Below are 15,782 nucleotides of genomic sequence, written 5' to 3'. Positions count from 1 at the left end.
GTGGTTTTGATTTGCATTTCCCTAATGACTGATAATGCTGAGCATCCTTTCACGTGCTTACTGGCCATTTGTGTATTTGATTTGGAGAAATGTCTATTCACATCCTCTGCCCATTTTACATTTGGTTTTATTTTTATTGTTGAGTTGTAAGAGCTCTTTATATGTTCTAGATACAAGTCCTTTATTAGATACATGATTTACAAATATTTTCTCCTATTCTGCGGGTTGCCTTTTCACTTTCTTGATGTCCTTTGAAGCACAAAAATTTAAAATTTTGGTATGGCCAACTTGCTGTCTTAACCATTTTTGAGTGTACATTTCAGTGAAATTAAGCACATTCACAATGTTGTGCAACTGTCACTACCAGTGACTCTTTTCATCTTGCAAAACTGAGACTCTGTACCTATTAAACAGTAACTCCCCATTCTCTCCTCCCCTTTACCCTTGGGAACCACCATTCTAATTTCTGTCTCTATGAATTTAACTGTTACAGGAACCTCTTGAGTAGTTCCTAGAACCACTCCTAATATTTGTCCTTTTGTGACTGGCTTATTTCACTTAGCATAATATTCTCAAGGTTCATACATGTTTTAGCACATTAGCCAATTGATTTTTGTATGTTGATCCTGTATCCTGCAGCTGTGCTGAACCCGTTGTGTGTGTGTGTGTGTGTATTCCTTAAGACTTCTATATATAGGACCATATTAACTGTGAATAAAGATAAGTTTTATAATTTCCTTTCCAATCTTGGTGCCTTTTGTTTCTTTTTCTTGCCTAATTTTCCTGACTAGAACCTATAGTAAAATGTTGAATAGGAATGGCAAGAGTGAACATCCTTGTCTTGTTTCTAATCTTAGAGGAAGAGCATTCAGTCTTAACCATTAAGTATAATGTGAACTGTGGGCTTTCTGTAGATGGCCTTTATCAAATTAAGGAAGTTTCCTTCTATTCCTAGTTTGAATGTTTTTGTCTTGTCATGAAAGGGTGTTGGATTTTGTCAAATGCTTTTTCTGTGTCTGTTGAGGTCACGTTGGTTTATCCTTTGTTCTGTTAATGTTGTATTACATTGATTTTCATATGTTAAACCAACTTTGCATTCCTGGGATAAATCCCTCTTGGGCAAGGTATATAGTCCTTATTATATGTTGCTAGATTCGATTTATTAGTCTTCTGTTAAGGATTTTTGAGTCTGGTCACAAGGGTTATTGATCTGTAGTTTTCCTTTCTTGTGATGTCTTTGTCTTTTGGTACTGGGTATGGTCTGGTTTGGAATCTAGAATCTGGGGTCTTGAGCTGTTTGGTTTGGCATCTACCTCATTCTGCATTGTGCATTAATAATTGTTTTTATATATCCAGTTCCATTTTTTCTTTTTAATTTTTTCCCACTTTATTAAGGTATGATTAACAAAATCAATTCCATTTTCTTTTTCCCCCCAGCAGTGAGTGCATTGCCTGTGTATGTGTGTGTGTTCTATTGAGATATAATTGACATCTAACTTTGTGCAAGTTTAAGGTGTACAGCTTGCTGATTTGAAATATTTATATGCATGTTTACCCTTGAACAACATGGGTTTGAACTGTGTGGATTTTTATATGTAGATTTTTTTTTTCCCACTAAATACATATTACAGTACTACATGATCTGTGGTTGGTTGAATCGTTAGATGTGGAACTGTGGGTTTGGAGGGCCAACTGTAAAGTTATATGCAGATTTTTGACTGCATGTGGTTAGTGCCTCTAACCCCTGCATTGTTCAAGGGTCTACAGTATTACAATATGATTACCACTGAAGCATTAGCTAACACCTCTATCATGTCACGTAATTATCATTTCTTTTTTGTGGTGAAAACATTTAAAATCCAGTCTCTGAGCAACTTTGAAGCATATAACATAGTATTGTTGACTATAATCACTATTCTGTATATTAGATTTCCAGAACTTATTCCCCTTAGTTTCAGGAGTTGCAGGTTTGTACTATTTAACAACATCTCCTCAGTTCTCCTATCCCCCAGCCCCTGGTAACTGCAAGTTCAGGTTTTTTAGAGTCCACATATAAGTGATAATCATATAGTATTTGTCCTTCTCTGTCTGACTTATTTTACTCAGCATAATGCCCTTAAGGTTCGTTCATGTTGTTGCAAATGGCAGAATTTTCTTCTTTCTCGAGGCTGAATATTATTCCTTTGTATGTGTATACAACACCTTCTTCATTCATTGATGGACACTTAGGTTGTTTCTATATCTTGTGAATAATGCTGCAATAAACATGGGAGTGCAGATATCTTTTTGATATCCTGTTTTCATTTCTCTTGGATATATTCCCAGAAGTGGGATTGCTGGGCCATTAACAGTTGTATTTTTAGTTTTTTAAGGAACCTCCATACTGTTTTCCATAGTGGCTGCAGCAATTTACATTCCCACCAACAGTGCACGAAGGTTCCCTTTTCTCCATGTCCTCGCCAACACTTGTTACACTTGTTACCTCTTGTCTTCTTGATGACAGCCATTCTAAGAGGTGTGTCAATTCCATTTTCTACTGTATGCTCTCCTTTCTTTGGTCGCAATCTTTTTTGTGTCCTAACGTTAGTTTAGTGCCATATTTTGTACCTAGTTTATTGTAGTTAATGTTTAGTGTACACTTATGTGCATCTCTTAAGCACTTCCTCTGCATTACCTAATTTAATCTTCACAACAACCCTCTGAGGGAGGTACAGTCTAAGACCTCTTATAAAGGAGGAGACGGAGGCGTTAGAGAAATTAAACAAGTTGCTTACACAAGTTGGTAGTGGAGTTGAGATTTAAGCCCACATCTCTTTGGGATCAGAGCCAGAGCTCTTAACCTCATGCTGTGCTGCCCAGGAAATGCTTGTTTGAATAGATTGGATTTAAACTGGTCCTTAAAGAAGTAGAATGTGGGTAGAAGAAAGTGAAAAGAGTGCATGTTTGGTGGTGGATGGGGTTAGAGTGTTAGTAACAGCAGGGAAGAAGGAATTGGTATTAAATTGGAGTACTAATATAAGTAGAACTGCTTTTTGTTCGCAGAACAGTAATTAGTTCTATTTGGAAGAGTGAGATTAACATCTGAAATAATTAGAAAATGAGCATTGTTTAATTAGAGGTCAAGGGTGAGTTTTGTATGAGTTGGAAAGAATTATGAAGGAACTAGTAATTGTTAAGCCTCAAAAGAGGAGTAGATTTAGGAGAGTAGTTTAGCAAACCAGATTTGGGGTCAACCTTTACCATTGTCTTATACTGTACAGGTCACTTAGAGCTTCCAATCCTTGGTTTCTCTTAGTGTCAAATGGGAATAACATAAATTCTGTGTTTTGGCATTGTGGGTTCAAAATAGATGATCTCTTCAGAGCACCTTGTAAACTGTACAGTGCTCCTGTTACTACGGTGGGGGGTTTCAGTTCTTTTAAAATTCTAATACCACTATCCTCAACCTGTGATTTTTATTTGAAAATAATTTCAGTCCGAGAGAAATTTTACAAGGATAGACAAAAAATTCCTGAATAGCCTCCATCTGTGTTCCTCAAATGGTGATATTTAACCACCTTTGCTTTCTCATTCTCTTTTTACATGCATACTGGTTTTTTTCCTAACCATTTGAGAGTAACTTAGAGACATGATGTCCCTTTACCCCTAAAAACTTAAATATTTATTTCCTAACATATGCAGCCATAAAAAAAGAATGAAATAATGCTATTTGCAGCAACATGGGTGGACCTATGTTGCTGCAAACATAGATTATCATACTAAGTGAAGTAAGAGAAAGACAAACATTATATATCGCTTATATATGTAATCTAAAAAAATAATACACATCAAGTCATTTACAAAACAAACAGACTCAGACATAGAAAACAAACCTATGGTTACTGAAGGGGAGGGGAGGGAGGGATAAATTAGGGGTTTGGGATTAGCAGATACACACTACTATATATAAAATAAACAACAAGGATCTGCTGTATAGCATAGGGAGCTATATTCAATATCTTATGGTAACCTGTAATGGAAAAGAATCTGAAAAAGAATGTGTGTTTGTGTATAAACTGAATCACTGCTGGACACCTGAAACATTGTAAATCAACTATATTTCAATTTAAAAATAAAATAAATATTTCCTAAATTCAAAGACATTTTCTTAGTAACTACAGTGCCATTATCAAAATTGGAAAAGTAGTATTCAGTACAATCTTAATAGCAAATCTGCAGATCTTACTCAAATTTTGCCAATTGTCTCAGTAATACCTTTTAGAGCAAATTTTTTAAAAAAACAACTTCTTTCTGGTCAGAGATTCAATCTAGGATACAGGCTGCATTTAGTTTTCAAGTTTGTTTAGTCACCTGTAATCTGGAACAGTTTCTCAGTCTGTCTTTGTTTTTGAAGACCTTGATATTTTTTAAAGAGTACAGGTTAGTTATTTGGTAGAATGTCTCTCAATCTATATTTGTCTGATGTTTCCTCTTGATTAGATTTACATTATGTGTTTTTGGCAGGAATAGCACAGGACTGATGTTGTTTTGCTTATTGCCTCATATAAGGAGGTGCATCATGTCCATTTATCTCATTATTGGCGATGGTAACTTAAACTACTTGGGTAAGTTGAATACCAGCTACTTGGTATATGTCAGGTTTCACCACTGTAAAGTTAGTACTTTCTCTTTGTAATTAATAATTATGTTGTTGGGAGTACTTCGAAACTCTGTAAATATATTATTTCTCATCAAGATTCTTGCCTGAGTCAATGGATTGCTAAATAGTGATTTTCTAAGTCCATTATTTTTGCTACATTAGTTGACATTCTACTGTATGATCTGTCCCTTTACCCTGTTAATTCATCCATTCATTCATTTATTCATATCAGTAGGGATTCATGGATTCTTCATTTATTCAGTGGGTTGTAATCCTTTACTAGCATTATTTTATTGCTTAGTTTATGAGGCCAGTAGAAGCCCCCTTCAAGCTCAACCTCCTACTTTTTGAGGAGATCCAGACTATGTATCATCTGTATCTTCACTGCTACCTCATCATATCCTGTTTTCTTATTTTTTCCTCATTCTTAAGAGGAAGATATGCTGACTTCACTGCCGTCTGTGCTTCACTACCTGCCTATGCTTTATGGTTCAAAATCAAATGCTATCTAGAAATACACAGTGTTGCTGCCACCCTGTCTTTTGTCCTCTTTTCTCCACATATTTCTATCACAAATAGGTATTTTTATTAGTTTCTGTATGTGTGTGCTTCTAGAATTCCTTTATGCAAATACAAGCACATGGGGGATATATATTCCTATCTCTTCCCCACTTTTAACACAAAAGATAGTATACTGAACCTTAGTTTTTTCCCCAGTTAACTATATACCTTTCAGATCCTTTCATATCAGAATATGGAGGCCTGCCTTATCTGTTTTACAGCAGCATAGTTATTCCATTTTATGGATGTATCAATTTTATTTAACTACTTTAACATTTGCAGGTATAAACTACCTGTGACTGTAAACAAGCTTCTCTTGTGTTACCCCATCTATTATCACCCTCTCTGATACCTTTGTTCCTTAACCCCTTTTCTACTTCTAAATAAGTACTAGTCTTCCTTATTAAAAAAAAAAAAAAACTTCAGTTTTATCCTGTTTTTTTTTTCATATCATGGCTAAATTTTTGAAAATCTGATCACGCTTAACCTCTTTTGCAGCAGTTTGGTTTCCATCTTTACTATCTGGTGAACTTGTAGCTTTGAGGGTTACCAGTGACTTCCTGTTGTGTAGTGCTAGACTGGCTTTGGTGATTAATTTAGGCATAGGAGGACAAGAAGGAGGAAAAAAGAAGAGGCTGAGAAGCAGATAGGAAAAGGAGAAGCAGGAAGGCTGGGAGAAAACAGAATAAATTGTAAGGGAAAAAGTAGGTGAACAACATTTTTTGGCAGAAGATGTGAAATTATTTTCAAAACTAGCTTGTAACATACAGTTGGTTTCTGTGTGAAGGTGAGCTGGTTTATGGTAAGTTGTGACTGATAGGCTAGTTGGGCCCTATGGAAAGTAGCCCCCTATTTTCTATAATCATTTCTAACAGCAGAGCCTCCATTTAAAAATTTTTGCTTTCTACAATCTGGAGTTGTCATTAACCTGTCTCTCTCTTGTCATTCTTATTAATATTGTCAACTATTCCAATTTCTTGTGATTATATTGGATTTATTCTTTGCTGTTCATTTCCACTTGCCACCATCATGGTTCAGGACATAGCACTTTTACTTGGATTACTGCAACAGTCTTCTCACCCTATTGAGCAAATTTATTTCCTACTTTTACCCAGTGCTTTTCCTCCCTTTTCTATCCCAGTCAACACTGGACCCTGAAATTGCCATGCTAACAGGTCTCCATGCTTTGCTGGTGTCCATGCCCTTTTGTGCTCCCTTGCTTGAAAAAGCCCATCTCTCTTTAGAAATCCTGCCTCTTCTTTAAGACCCAGATCAACTTCTTACTGCTCCATGAAGCTTTGCTTAGCTGTAACAGCTCATATGCATGTCTTATTTTCCTGAACTTGCTTATGACCTCTACCAAATGATTTCTTGTTTCCATATTGTGGGTGTGTTCAGTTGTTGTTTCTACAAAATTGTAGTTTAAAACCATGTATTCTACTTGGGTTCTCCCAGTACACAGCAGACTGCTTGACTTTAGGAATCCCCAGGCATATTCTTACTGATTAAACATTTTGTATGTTATTATTAAATGATTTTGGATTCAGAGAGTCAGATCATCCAGGTACCTTGAGGGTCTGCTTCCTTGCTGTCCTGTGGATGTGTACCTTTTTTAATGGGATTTTGTTTTTGTTTTTTTTAACAAATGATATACTGATCTGGACCTTGACCTTTTTTCAACTCAGCAGTGTGTCTTAGAGATCTTTTCTGTAAGACCACATTTGTTGGGGGGGTTCCCCAAGACCACCCTCAGGTTTGATGATTCACTAGGAAGGCTCACAGGATTCAGCATATAGTCATACTCATGGCTGTGAATCATTACAGTGAAAGTATACAAAGCAAAATCTGTAAAGAGAAAAGGCACCTTGGACAAAATCCAGAGGAAACTAGGTAGGTGTAAGCTCCCAAGATTTCTGTCCCTGTGATGTCACACAGGATGTGCTTAATTTCTCTAGCATCAAATTATGATAACATATGTAAACTGTCTACCAGGAAAGCTCATTAGAAATTCAGTGCCTAGGGGTTTTTTTAGGGGCTGGTTATGTAGGTACCCTCTGCCTAATGTGTACCAAAATTCCCAACTGCCATAAAAAAAGGTTTTCAGCAAAGCTGTACTGTTTGTACTAAGCTTACCCATATCAGTTAGGGGTTGGTGGGAACCTCCCTGAAATCCAAGTTCCTTGCAACCTGCCAGTGGCCAACCTTACAGTCCTTTCTTAGGATCACAGTCTCAAACCTGCTGTGTTAATAACTCCTTTCTGCACACCATGGAAATCTATAACTCCTCTCCTTTTTTTTTTAACTAATGCGTAGTATTTCATGGTATGAGTACATTATGATTTGTTTAATTTTTCCCTATTGATTGGCTTTTAGGCTATTATTTTGCAGTATCTATTTTTGTACCTTTCCTTTTGTAGAGGCTTAGATTGAAATTGATGGGTCATAAACATAGTGACATTTAAAAGTTTAATATTAATAGATATTTTTAAGTTGTTCACCAGAGGTCCTTGCTAGTCCATATCCAACAGCAGTTTACAGGAGTATCCTTTGGAAGAGATTGCTTTTAATGATACTCGTGTTGGGAATATAGGGAAAACTGACCAAGCATCAGGAAGAGCAGTTCCAGGATGGGCTTTCTAGATCCCAGGTCTGTCTTGCTGCCATTATGGACACTTGTCTTACTCATTCTCTTCCTGTTCCCAAGACACTTGGTTCACACGGGTTATCTGCTTCATCTAATCTCCCACCTTGTTGCCTTTAATCATTTGGGTGGAGGCTTGTGATCATTTTTGTCTTTTATTATGGAAAATTTCAAACATACACAAAAATAGAACAGAATAAAGAACTTTCACGTACCTATTACCCAGTTTCAGCAATTGTCAACATTTTGTCAATCTTGTTTCATTTTTCTCTTTTCCTTTTTTGGGAAGATGGGGTGGGGACTGGAGTAGTAAAAGCAAATCCTAGACATGATTTTTTTTTTTTGGGGGGGGTACGCGGGTCTCTCACTGTTGTGGCCTCTCGCGTTGCGGAGCACAGGCTCTGGATGCACAGGCTCAGTGGCCATGGCTCGCGGGCCCAGCCGCTCCACGGCATGTGGGATCTTCCCAGACCGGGGCATGAACCCGTGTCCCCTGCATCGGCAGGTGGACTCTCAACCACTGCACCACCAAGGAAGCCCGACATGATGTTTTTAAAAAACATTTTTTTGGTACTAATTTACAAAAATAATGCATGTTTACCATAACATTTTCCATGGGGATATGCTTTTTAAAAAACATAACAATTTCCCTAAACAGTTGGTTCAGTTGTGAGGTTACTGTAATGTCCTAGTTCAGGAGGGTATTTCCTCATGTCTTTCCTTAAATTTGTATAAAGTTATACAAATATACAAACAGACAACTTTAAAAAAATATGGGCTAACACTGTTCACAGTTCTTCAAATTGCTTTTTTTTTTCATTTAACAATGTTAGGGACATTCCTTCAGATCAACTTTTTTTCAATACAATATGCTATGCTATTATAAAGCCATTTCTTTATTGATGGACATTCAATTTTTCTGCTTTTCAGCCCTTGTGAACCTTGCAGTGAACCTTCATACGCATATGGCCTTGTGTTCTAGTGCTTTATTTCTGTAAGACACATTCTGAAGCATGGGGTGGCTGGTTAGATTATGTCTTCCTTCCTTCCTTCCTTCCTCCCCTCCTCCCCCACCCCACGTAGTATCTTAGTTCCCCAGCCAGGGATTGAACCAGTGGCCCCTGTAGTGGAAGTGCGGATTCTCACCCACTGGACCGCCAGGGAAGTCTCAGATTATGTGTAACTTTAATTTTTAAAACTGTTACCACAATACTTTCCAAAAGGTTATAGTAGTTTTCTACCAGTAATATAAGCAAGAACCTCTTAATGTTCATTTTTGCCAGCACTGGATATTATTATTCTTGAACATTTTTGCCAGTGAAATTAGTATAAAAAATAGTGTAGCGTTATAGTTTTTTGCCTTTATTAGAAAGAAAACTCAGCAATTTATTAAAAAAATAATATATTGAATTGGCTTTATACTAGGAAATGCAAAGCTTGGTTCAATACTAGAAAATCCACGATAGAGTTAATCATCTCAGTGATGATCAAAAGACAAAAATTCTGTAACCATTTCAATAGATACAGAAAAGAAATCTAAGAGAATATAGCATGCATTCATGACTGAATTTCCGAGCAAACCAGAAACAGAACAGCCTTTTACTTTTTAAATATTAAAATTTAATATTAATACTGGAAAAATTTTAATATTTAAGTTTTTGAATACTTACATAGCTCAGAAACTAAAATACTGTATGAAGAGGTTTATACAGTGAGATCTCCCTTCCTCTCGGGACTAAATGCTTAGTTCCTTCTGCTTCCTCCCCCACAATTACTATTAGTTTCTTAGGTGTTCTTTTAGAGTCATTTTAGACACATACAGATGAATATGAATACATAGGCTCTCTAACTTTATACACAAATAGTAGAATACTATGTACTCTGTCATGCACCTTGCATTTTTCATGAGTTTTTTTTTTTTTTAAAGACAGGCATTTTTGCTCACTTCTGATAGCTTTTTAGCTACTCTCCTACTTCTCTCTCTTCTTAAAACAAACAAACAAGCCCCACAAAACTATTGAACTCCTCAAATATGGACCTTACAACTATTCACTAGTTGTGGTCTAGTTGTTTCTTCCACATTGTCCTCCCACAAACATTCACAAAATAAAAAATATTGAAATTGCTGTCTTAAATATCACCAATGCCTGGTCCCCTCTTGTTAAAACCAGTGGTTGTTTAGTCTTTGTCTTTGAGTCTTTTGCAGTTCTTGCTCCTGATTATACACCCCGTGGTTTTTGGAACTCCAATACTTTGTATTTCCTGTAGTACATTGTTCTTAAGTGTTCTTATAAAAGGTGGAAGGAAATAAGAAAAGGATTGTGGAGGCACACAGTCTGGAGAAAAGATAAAAGTGAGAAGATGTGTCACTTAACCTATCTAAAGAAAAAAGATTATTCTCTGTGGCTTCTGAAAAGAGAGCTAGTACTTTGGGAGGTATAATGGTGTAGGGGAAAGGAAGGACCATGACTTTGAGAACCAAGATTTGAATCCTTACTCCACTGTATACTAGCCATATGACCTTGGACAAGTCACTTAACCTTTCTGAGCTTCAGTTTCTTCATCTATAGAAGGGAAACCTGTCTCTATCGTTTTAAAAAAGTGACAAATGGAAAATATATTTAAACTGCCCGGCACAGTCACTGTAACATTTTAATCACTCAGAGGTTTGTTCTCATTCCTAGATCCAGAACTTGCATATTTGAGATATTTTGCTACTAACTTTCAAGGAATGAATGATTGCTGACTGGAATGTTGTCTTTGTGGAGCATGTACAACATGGACAGCTTAGACCTACCAAATCCGTCAACCCTTACTCATTTTGATAGATACGGTGAAAGATAGAATCAAATATCTTAAATGACTCTACTAGCATTTAAATTCTGAAAGTCGAAGTGTTTGGGTATATTTATATATTTTTTTCCAGTTGGCTTTCTGAAGGAGATGTGGGAAAAGTGTGGTTAGTTGGTGGTGATGACAGTGTTGAAGAAGAGAACTTTTTTCTCTTATGCTTCTGGTATCAACTGACACTATAATATTTCCTTGAGGAAATATTTTTTAAGTACTAAAGAGACCATTTTTGGTCAGGAAAACATGTGCTAATGTCATCAAAAAGTCTTCAAAATGAAGTTTGAGAAGGGAGAAAAAAATTCCGGGTAAATAGTAAAGGAACATCCCATAGAGTAAAATTATAGTGATGTAGAACAAGGTTAGAAAAGGACTTGTCTGTAATTCACAGGCAAACACAAAGAACAAATGCTAAAGATTCCTGAGTTTCTGCATAATAAGTGACCCTAAATATCTTGACAAAAGTAGAGTGAATACAGTCTTAGAGATGCCACTGAGAATTGGTGAGAGGGGTTCCTGACTAGGCATTTGAGTTGCTTACTCAAATGTGTTAAGTAAGCATTCTTCATTTAAACCTTACAGAAATGCTAGGAAGTAGATGCGTACGGTAATTTATCCCCAGTTTTAATGAAGAAACTGAGGCTGAAGGAGTTTGAGTATTTGGAGCTAGTAAACAGCTTTGGTTGAGTAACGTGACAATGATGTAACTTATTTGCTTTTGTTTACGAATTTACTCTTTCTCTCACATGCTGTGGCTATCTCAGCCTTGGCTTCCAGGCTTACAGTGAGTGAGCTTGCTCAGTCTCATTACCTCCCTCACACAGAATGCTAGAGAATGAGTCATGGTTACAGTTGGCTTGAATCTGTTTCGCTACTCTATTAGCCACATGACAGTGCTGCTTTGAACAAAACGGAATGAAATACAGCAACAGTTATCATCCTCTTCTTCCAACTTCTGATTTTAGCAGTTGTATACTTAACTTTTACTAAATTATCATCAATTTACATAATGTCACTCATTTTGTTTTTCATGGTCTCCCTGCGTCTTCTCTCAGTTTCTTCCATCAGCAAAGCCAACTTAGGTTTCATGTAATCTCAATGGAGTGCACCTATAGCACCCCTTCAAGTTTTGTATGTATTTGTCTGTGTTTCTCATTTTATCTTCTACTGCATCCCCACTGTCATATGCATTCCAGCCTTAATGAATTATTTACAATTTCCCAAGTGTCTAGTTCATGTCCCTTGAACCTTCTCTGCCTGGTATTCATAATGTCTCCTCTGGAAAGCTTCCTCGGGGCAGAGTTAGGTACTTTTTCTTTGTGTACTGATTTTCTTTAAGTATCTCGTGATTTTTGGTTGTCTGTTGATATTATGAATGAAAGTTTAGGTTCTAGACTCTAGGGTAATTAATGTAGGTACTTGAGTATGTTTCCTCCAACTTTGTGTAGATTTCATTACCCAGTAGCCCCCTACCTTGAAAGGGTTGGGGGGATGCTGATGGGGAGCCCTGTGTATGTGAAGGGTGTTGATTGTTAGGCTTCACTTTAGAGTTGTTTTTTTGGATTTAAATGCATTTGCTACCTGTGGCCGTGTAGCCATATAGGGATGGAAAGTGGATGGAAAGAGCTGAGTAGTTGTGGCCTTTCTATTCCTTATGCAGTCTTTGCTCTGTGCCTGTTTCTGCTCAACCAGCTCTAATCTTGGAGCCTCTCTGGAGCTCTACCAGAGGATGGCACATACAGCCGTTTAAGACTTCTCTTGTGTTTATTCTTAGGTTGCAGCTTCCTTTGCTCGTGTTTATTCATCAGCTCTGAATAGATTTAGTACCCTTTTCCCTATCATTTCAGTGAGGGAGAGTAGAAAGGAGGAGACAAATACATTTGCCCATTCATTTTGAAATCCCAAGCCAGAGGTTCTGTTGACAAATTTGAACATTTCTGATTTTAAGAATTGAAACAAACTTACTTACGTTAGTGCATTATGGGTTGTTTCCCAAGTATTGATAGAACAGTATAGAATGTTTATAGGATATGAAATTAGTATAATGCTAAAATACAAGTCATCTGTTTATGAATAAGTTGTGTTCTAAATATAGGTATACAGCTTTTTAGAGCTTTATAGGAGAGCTGAAGATACCCCAGATACCTGGTCAGGAGAGGATTGTGGGGAAGGTTCCAGGCATTGCCATTAGCTACTAATTGATAATTGGGGCCAGAAGCAAGGTAACTCTGCTCGTGAGATGTTGTTTACATTCTAGAATTGGAGGAAGTTGCTTGTTTTCCAGTGTAAAATTTGCTAACTTTAGGTTGTCTTCCTTGATATAACATTAAGGTAAAAGCTCTACTACTTGTGGCTTACTAAAGAAAAGTACTGTGCAGTGGCTGTATAGTTAGACTGAGGTTGCAAGTTGTGTTTTATTTCAATGAATGATAAAAGAATAATTTGCCATGTCTTTACTTCTAATAAGAGTGAAAATGAATCTATATGCAACATTACTGTTATTAATTCATTTTGGGAAAGTTAATTGCAACTGTGTGGTTCAGGGATTTAGTGCAAGAAGAAGAACAGTTGATGGAAGAAAAGAAAAAGAAAAAAGACGACAAGAAAAAGAAGGAAGCTGCTCAAAAGAAGGTAGTATATGTATAAACTAATTATTTATATTAAGCAGTTTAAACATAGATTAAAAAAGAAAATTACTCTTATCGGATTATTTAAAGCATTTGATTTAATGTTTTAACTTCAGTGGAGATTCATTTTAATATTTAATGTCTTTGAATATGCATTAATAGTAACTTGTTAAGTGTGTACAATTTAATGCATAGTTATTTGATTTTGCCAGTAATTTTTTTCGAAGGTAAGTGCTTTGCATAGGTCTTTATTTTTCGATTAGGTGTGCCTAGGTTTTCATAATACATCATTTTATAGTGAGAAGAGCATGGAATTTGTAGCTGCATAGAGAGGCTTTGAAATCGGGCTCTCCCACATAGCATACAGAACAGTGTGGCCTTCAACTTTATTTAGCCTCTCTGGGCCTTAGTTTCCTTATGTTTTGTAAAATGAGAGTTGAATAAAATAAGCTAATGTAATACATACACATAATAGAAAATAAAGTAATAAAGGAAATAGTAATAAACATAATAGGAAACAAAGTGTCAATTTCCTTTTCTCTTTTTATTTAGTACCTGGGCTGATTTTTTTAATTTGCAGATTATGTTAGGATATTTAAAAATAAGCCTAAGACATACATGCTGCAGAAGATCTTTAACCAATACATTAATCAAAAACTGTAATCAAAGCAACACAAATTGCAGAAAAATAAAAGATGCCTGTAAAGATTTTTCCAAATTAATACTAGAGGCTGATGACAGTTAACTGAACTAGGCACTCATCTCCTGCTACATCAACGTTTCAAGGACCTTAAAAATGTTCTAAAAGACCCAGTGACGTTACTGTTCCATTTCTGTATTCTAATGAAAAGTTATGATTTTAATTTTTAATATATACCTTTTCTGTGCTAGGAACTGGATATAGACCAGAGCAACATAGTTATCCCCACACTATTTAGTAGGGAAAACAGGATACAAAACTATGGCAGGTAGGGATCTGTTGAAGCACAGAGAGAAGTGCTTAACTCAGCCTGAAATGGGGTAGAGGGACGGGGAAGTTTTCTTAGAAAAGAAATTAGCCAAGTGAATAAGGAGCAGAATGGAAAATGATTCCAGCAGTATAAACTGAGAATTAAGTGTCTATAGCCTGTATGTGTTAAAGTATGGGTTTTGATTGCAGGGGGTGGTGGTGGGAAGGAGCCAAGTGTAGAGATGTCGGGATGAGACTGGAGGGGTTGGTCATAACTGTTGGCACTTCTCGCATTTTGGCCATCGGGTGTTGGGGAAAACACCAAAGACATTTTAGTAGATTGACATAAAAGTTTGTATTTTAGAATTGTATTTAGAACCTTGGCCAATTGTGGAATTGGATTGGAAGGGGTAGAAACTAGAGACTGAGATATTGGTGAAGGGACTATTAAAAGAATCCATAGAATTTGTTGAAAGGATATGAAGGGAGGGTAACCTAGATTGACTTTTAGGTTCCAGAGTGAGTGGCTGAGTACATTTTGGGAGCAGTTAACCAGGTTAGGGGATACACAGAAAGGGGAAAAGAAATATAATTCAGTTCTGAACTTGCAGGGTTTAGGGTGTGATGAAGCGAGTAAACTGGGGAAGAGCAGAGTACAGAGCGCAGAGTGTGGAGGCTGAGTTGATTTAATAGGCGACCCTTGTTGTCGGCCTTTTGTTTACTCAGGAGTGATGGGAAGAGATGCATTTGGAATAGATTCCTAGTATAGAGTTTTGGCATTGATAATGCCTTAGGCCTCTGTCAGAGGCCTGTTGGTATAGGATCGTCTTTGCAATTTGATCAATCTTTGCTTAGGATTTGTTATGAAAAAGTTGTGTCCTCTGTAAGTCTAAGGTTGGGGGGAAGGCTTATCAGACTTTTGTTCGGTGTGTGAAGGCCAGTTACTTAATGAAAAGAGCCTCTAAGAAACTTGAGATATGTTGAGGAAGATGCTTGAGTATACTTTGTGTAGAATCATTAGTTTGGCAAGCATCTGAGTGATGCATTAGGCCATGTTGATCCCCTGCTTCTAAGGAGTTCAAGATTTAGCTGGTAAGTCAGGATGTATGTGAAATGACTAGAGAAGAGGCCTTAAGTTATTATATAATGAAGCATGTTTATTTGGAATTTACTGTATTTACTGAGGAAATTCTAAGAAAGAGAGGAGTCCCTCGAATGACTTCTTTAAATAGTGTTTTTTTTTATTGAGGTATAATTGGCATATACATCATTTTAGTAGTTTTCACTTGTACAACATAATGATTCAATATTTGTGTATGTATTGTGAAATGATCACCCCAGTAAATCTGGTTAATCATATCCATACCTAATTGGAGAATTTTTTTTCTTGTAATGGGAACTTTTAAAATTTTAAATATTGTATTTTTAAATATGTAATGTGAGTATAATTTTTAAGTTGTAACATATACAAATAAATGGCTCTAATTGTTAAAGTTTACCTTTATATTCTTTATAACC

General features: G+C 36.4%; 1 protein-coding gene across 4 annotated transcripts in view; it reads left to right on the top strand.

Annotated features, from left to right (window-relative positions):
- Positions 1–15,782, top strand: part of TNRC6A (trinucleotide repeat containing adaptor 6A) — a 98,090-nt gene that overhangs the window by 9,099 nt on the left and 73,209 nt on the right. For all 4 annotated transcript variants that reach the window (XM_081255410.1, XM_081255413.1, XM_081255412.1 and 1 more), the window contains exon 3: positions 13,232–13,319. In XM_081255410.1, the coding sequence (XP_081111536.1) occupies positions 13,232–13,319 (88 nt within the window). The remainder of the gene's footprint in view (positions 1–13,231; positions 13,320–15,782) is intronic.

Source organism: Mesoplodon bidens (assembly GCF_964165515.1).
Source record: "Mesoplodon bidens genome assembly, chromosome: 15".
NCBI classification, from domain to species: Eukaryota; Metazoa; Chordata; class Mammalia; order Artiodactyla; family Ziphiidae; genus Mesoplodon; species Mesoplodon bidens.
Note: the sequence above shows the minus strand (reverse complement) of the source record. Positions and strands in the feature narration are given on the sequence as shown.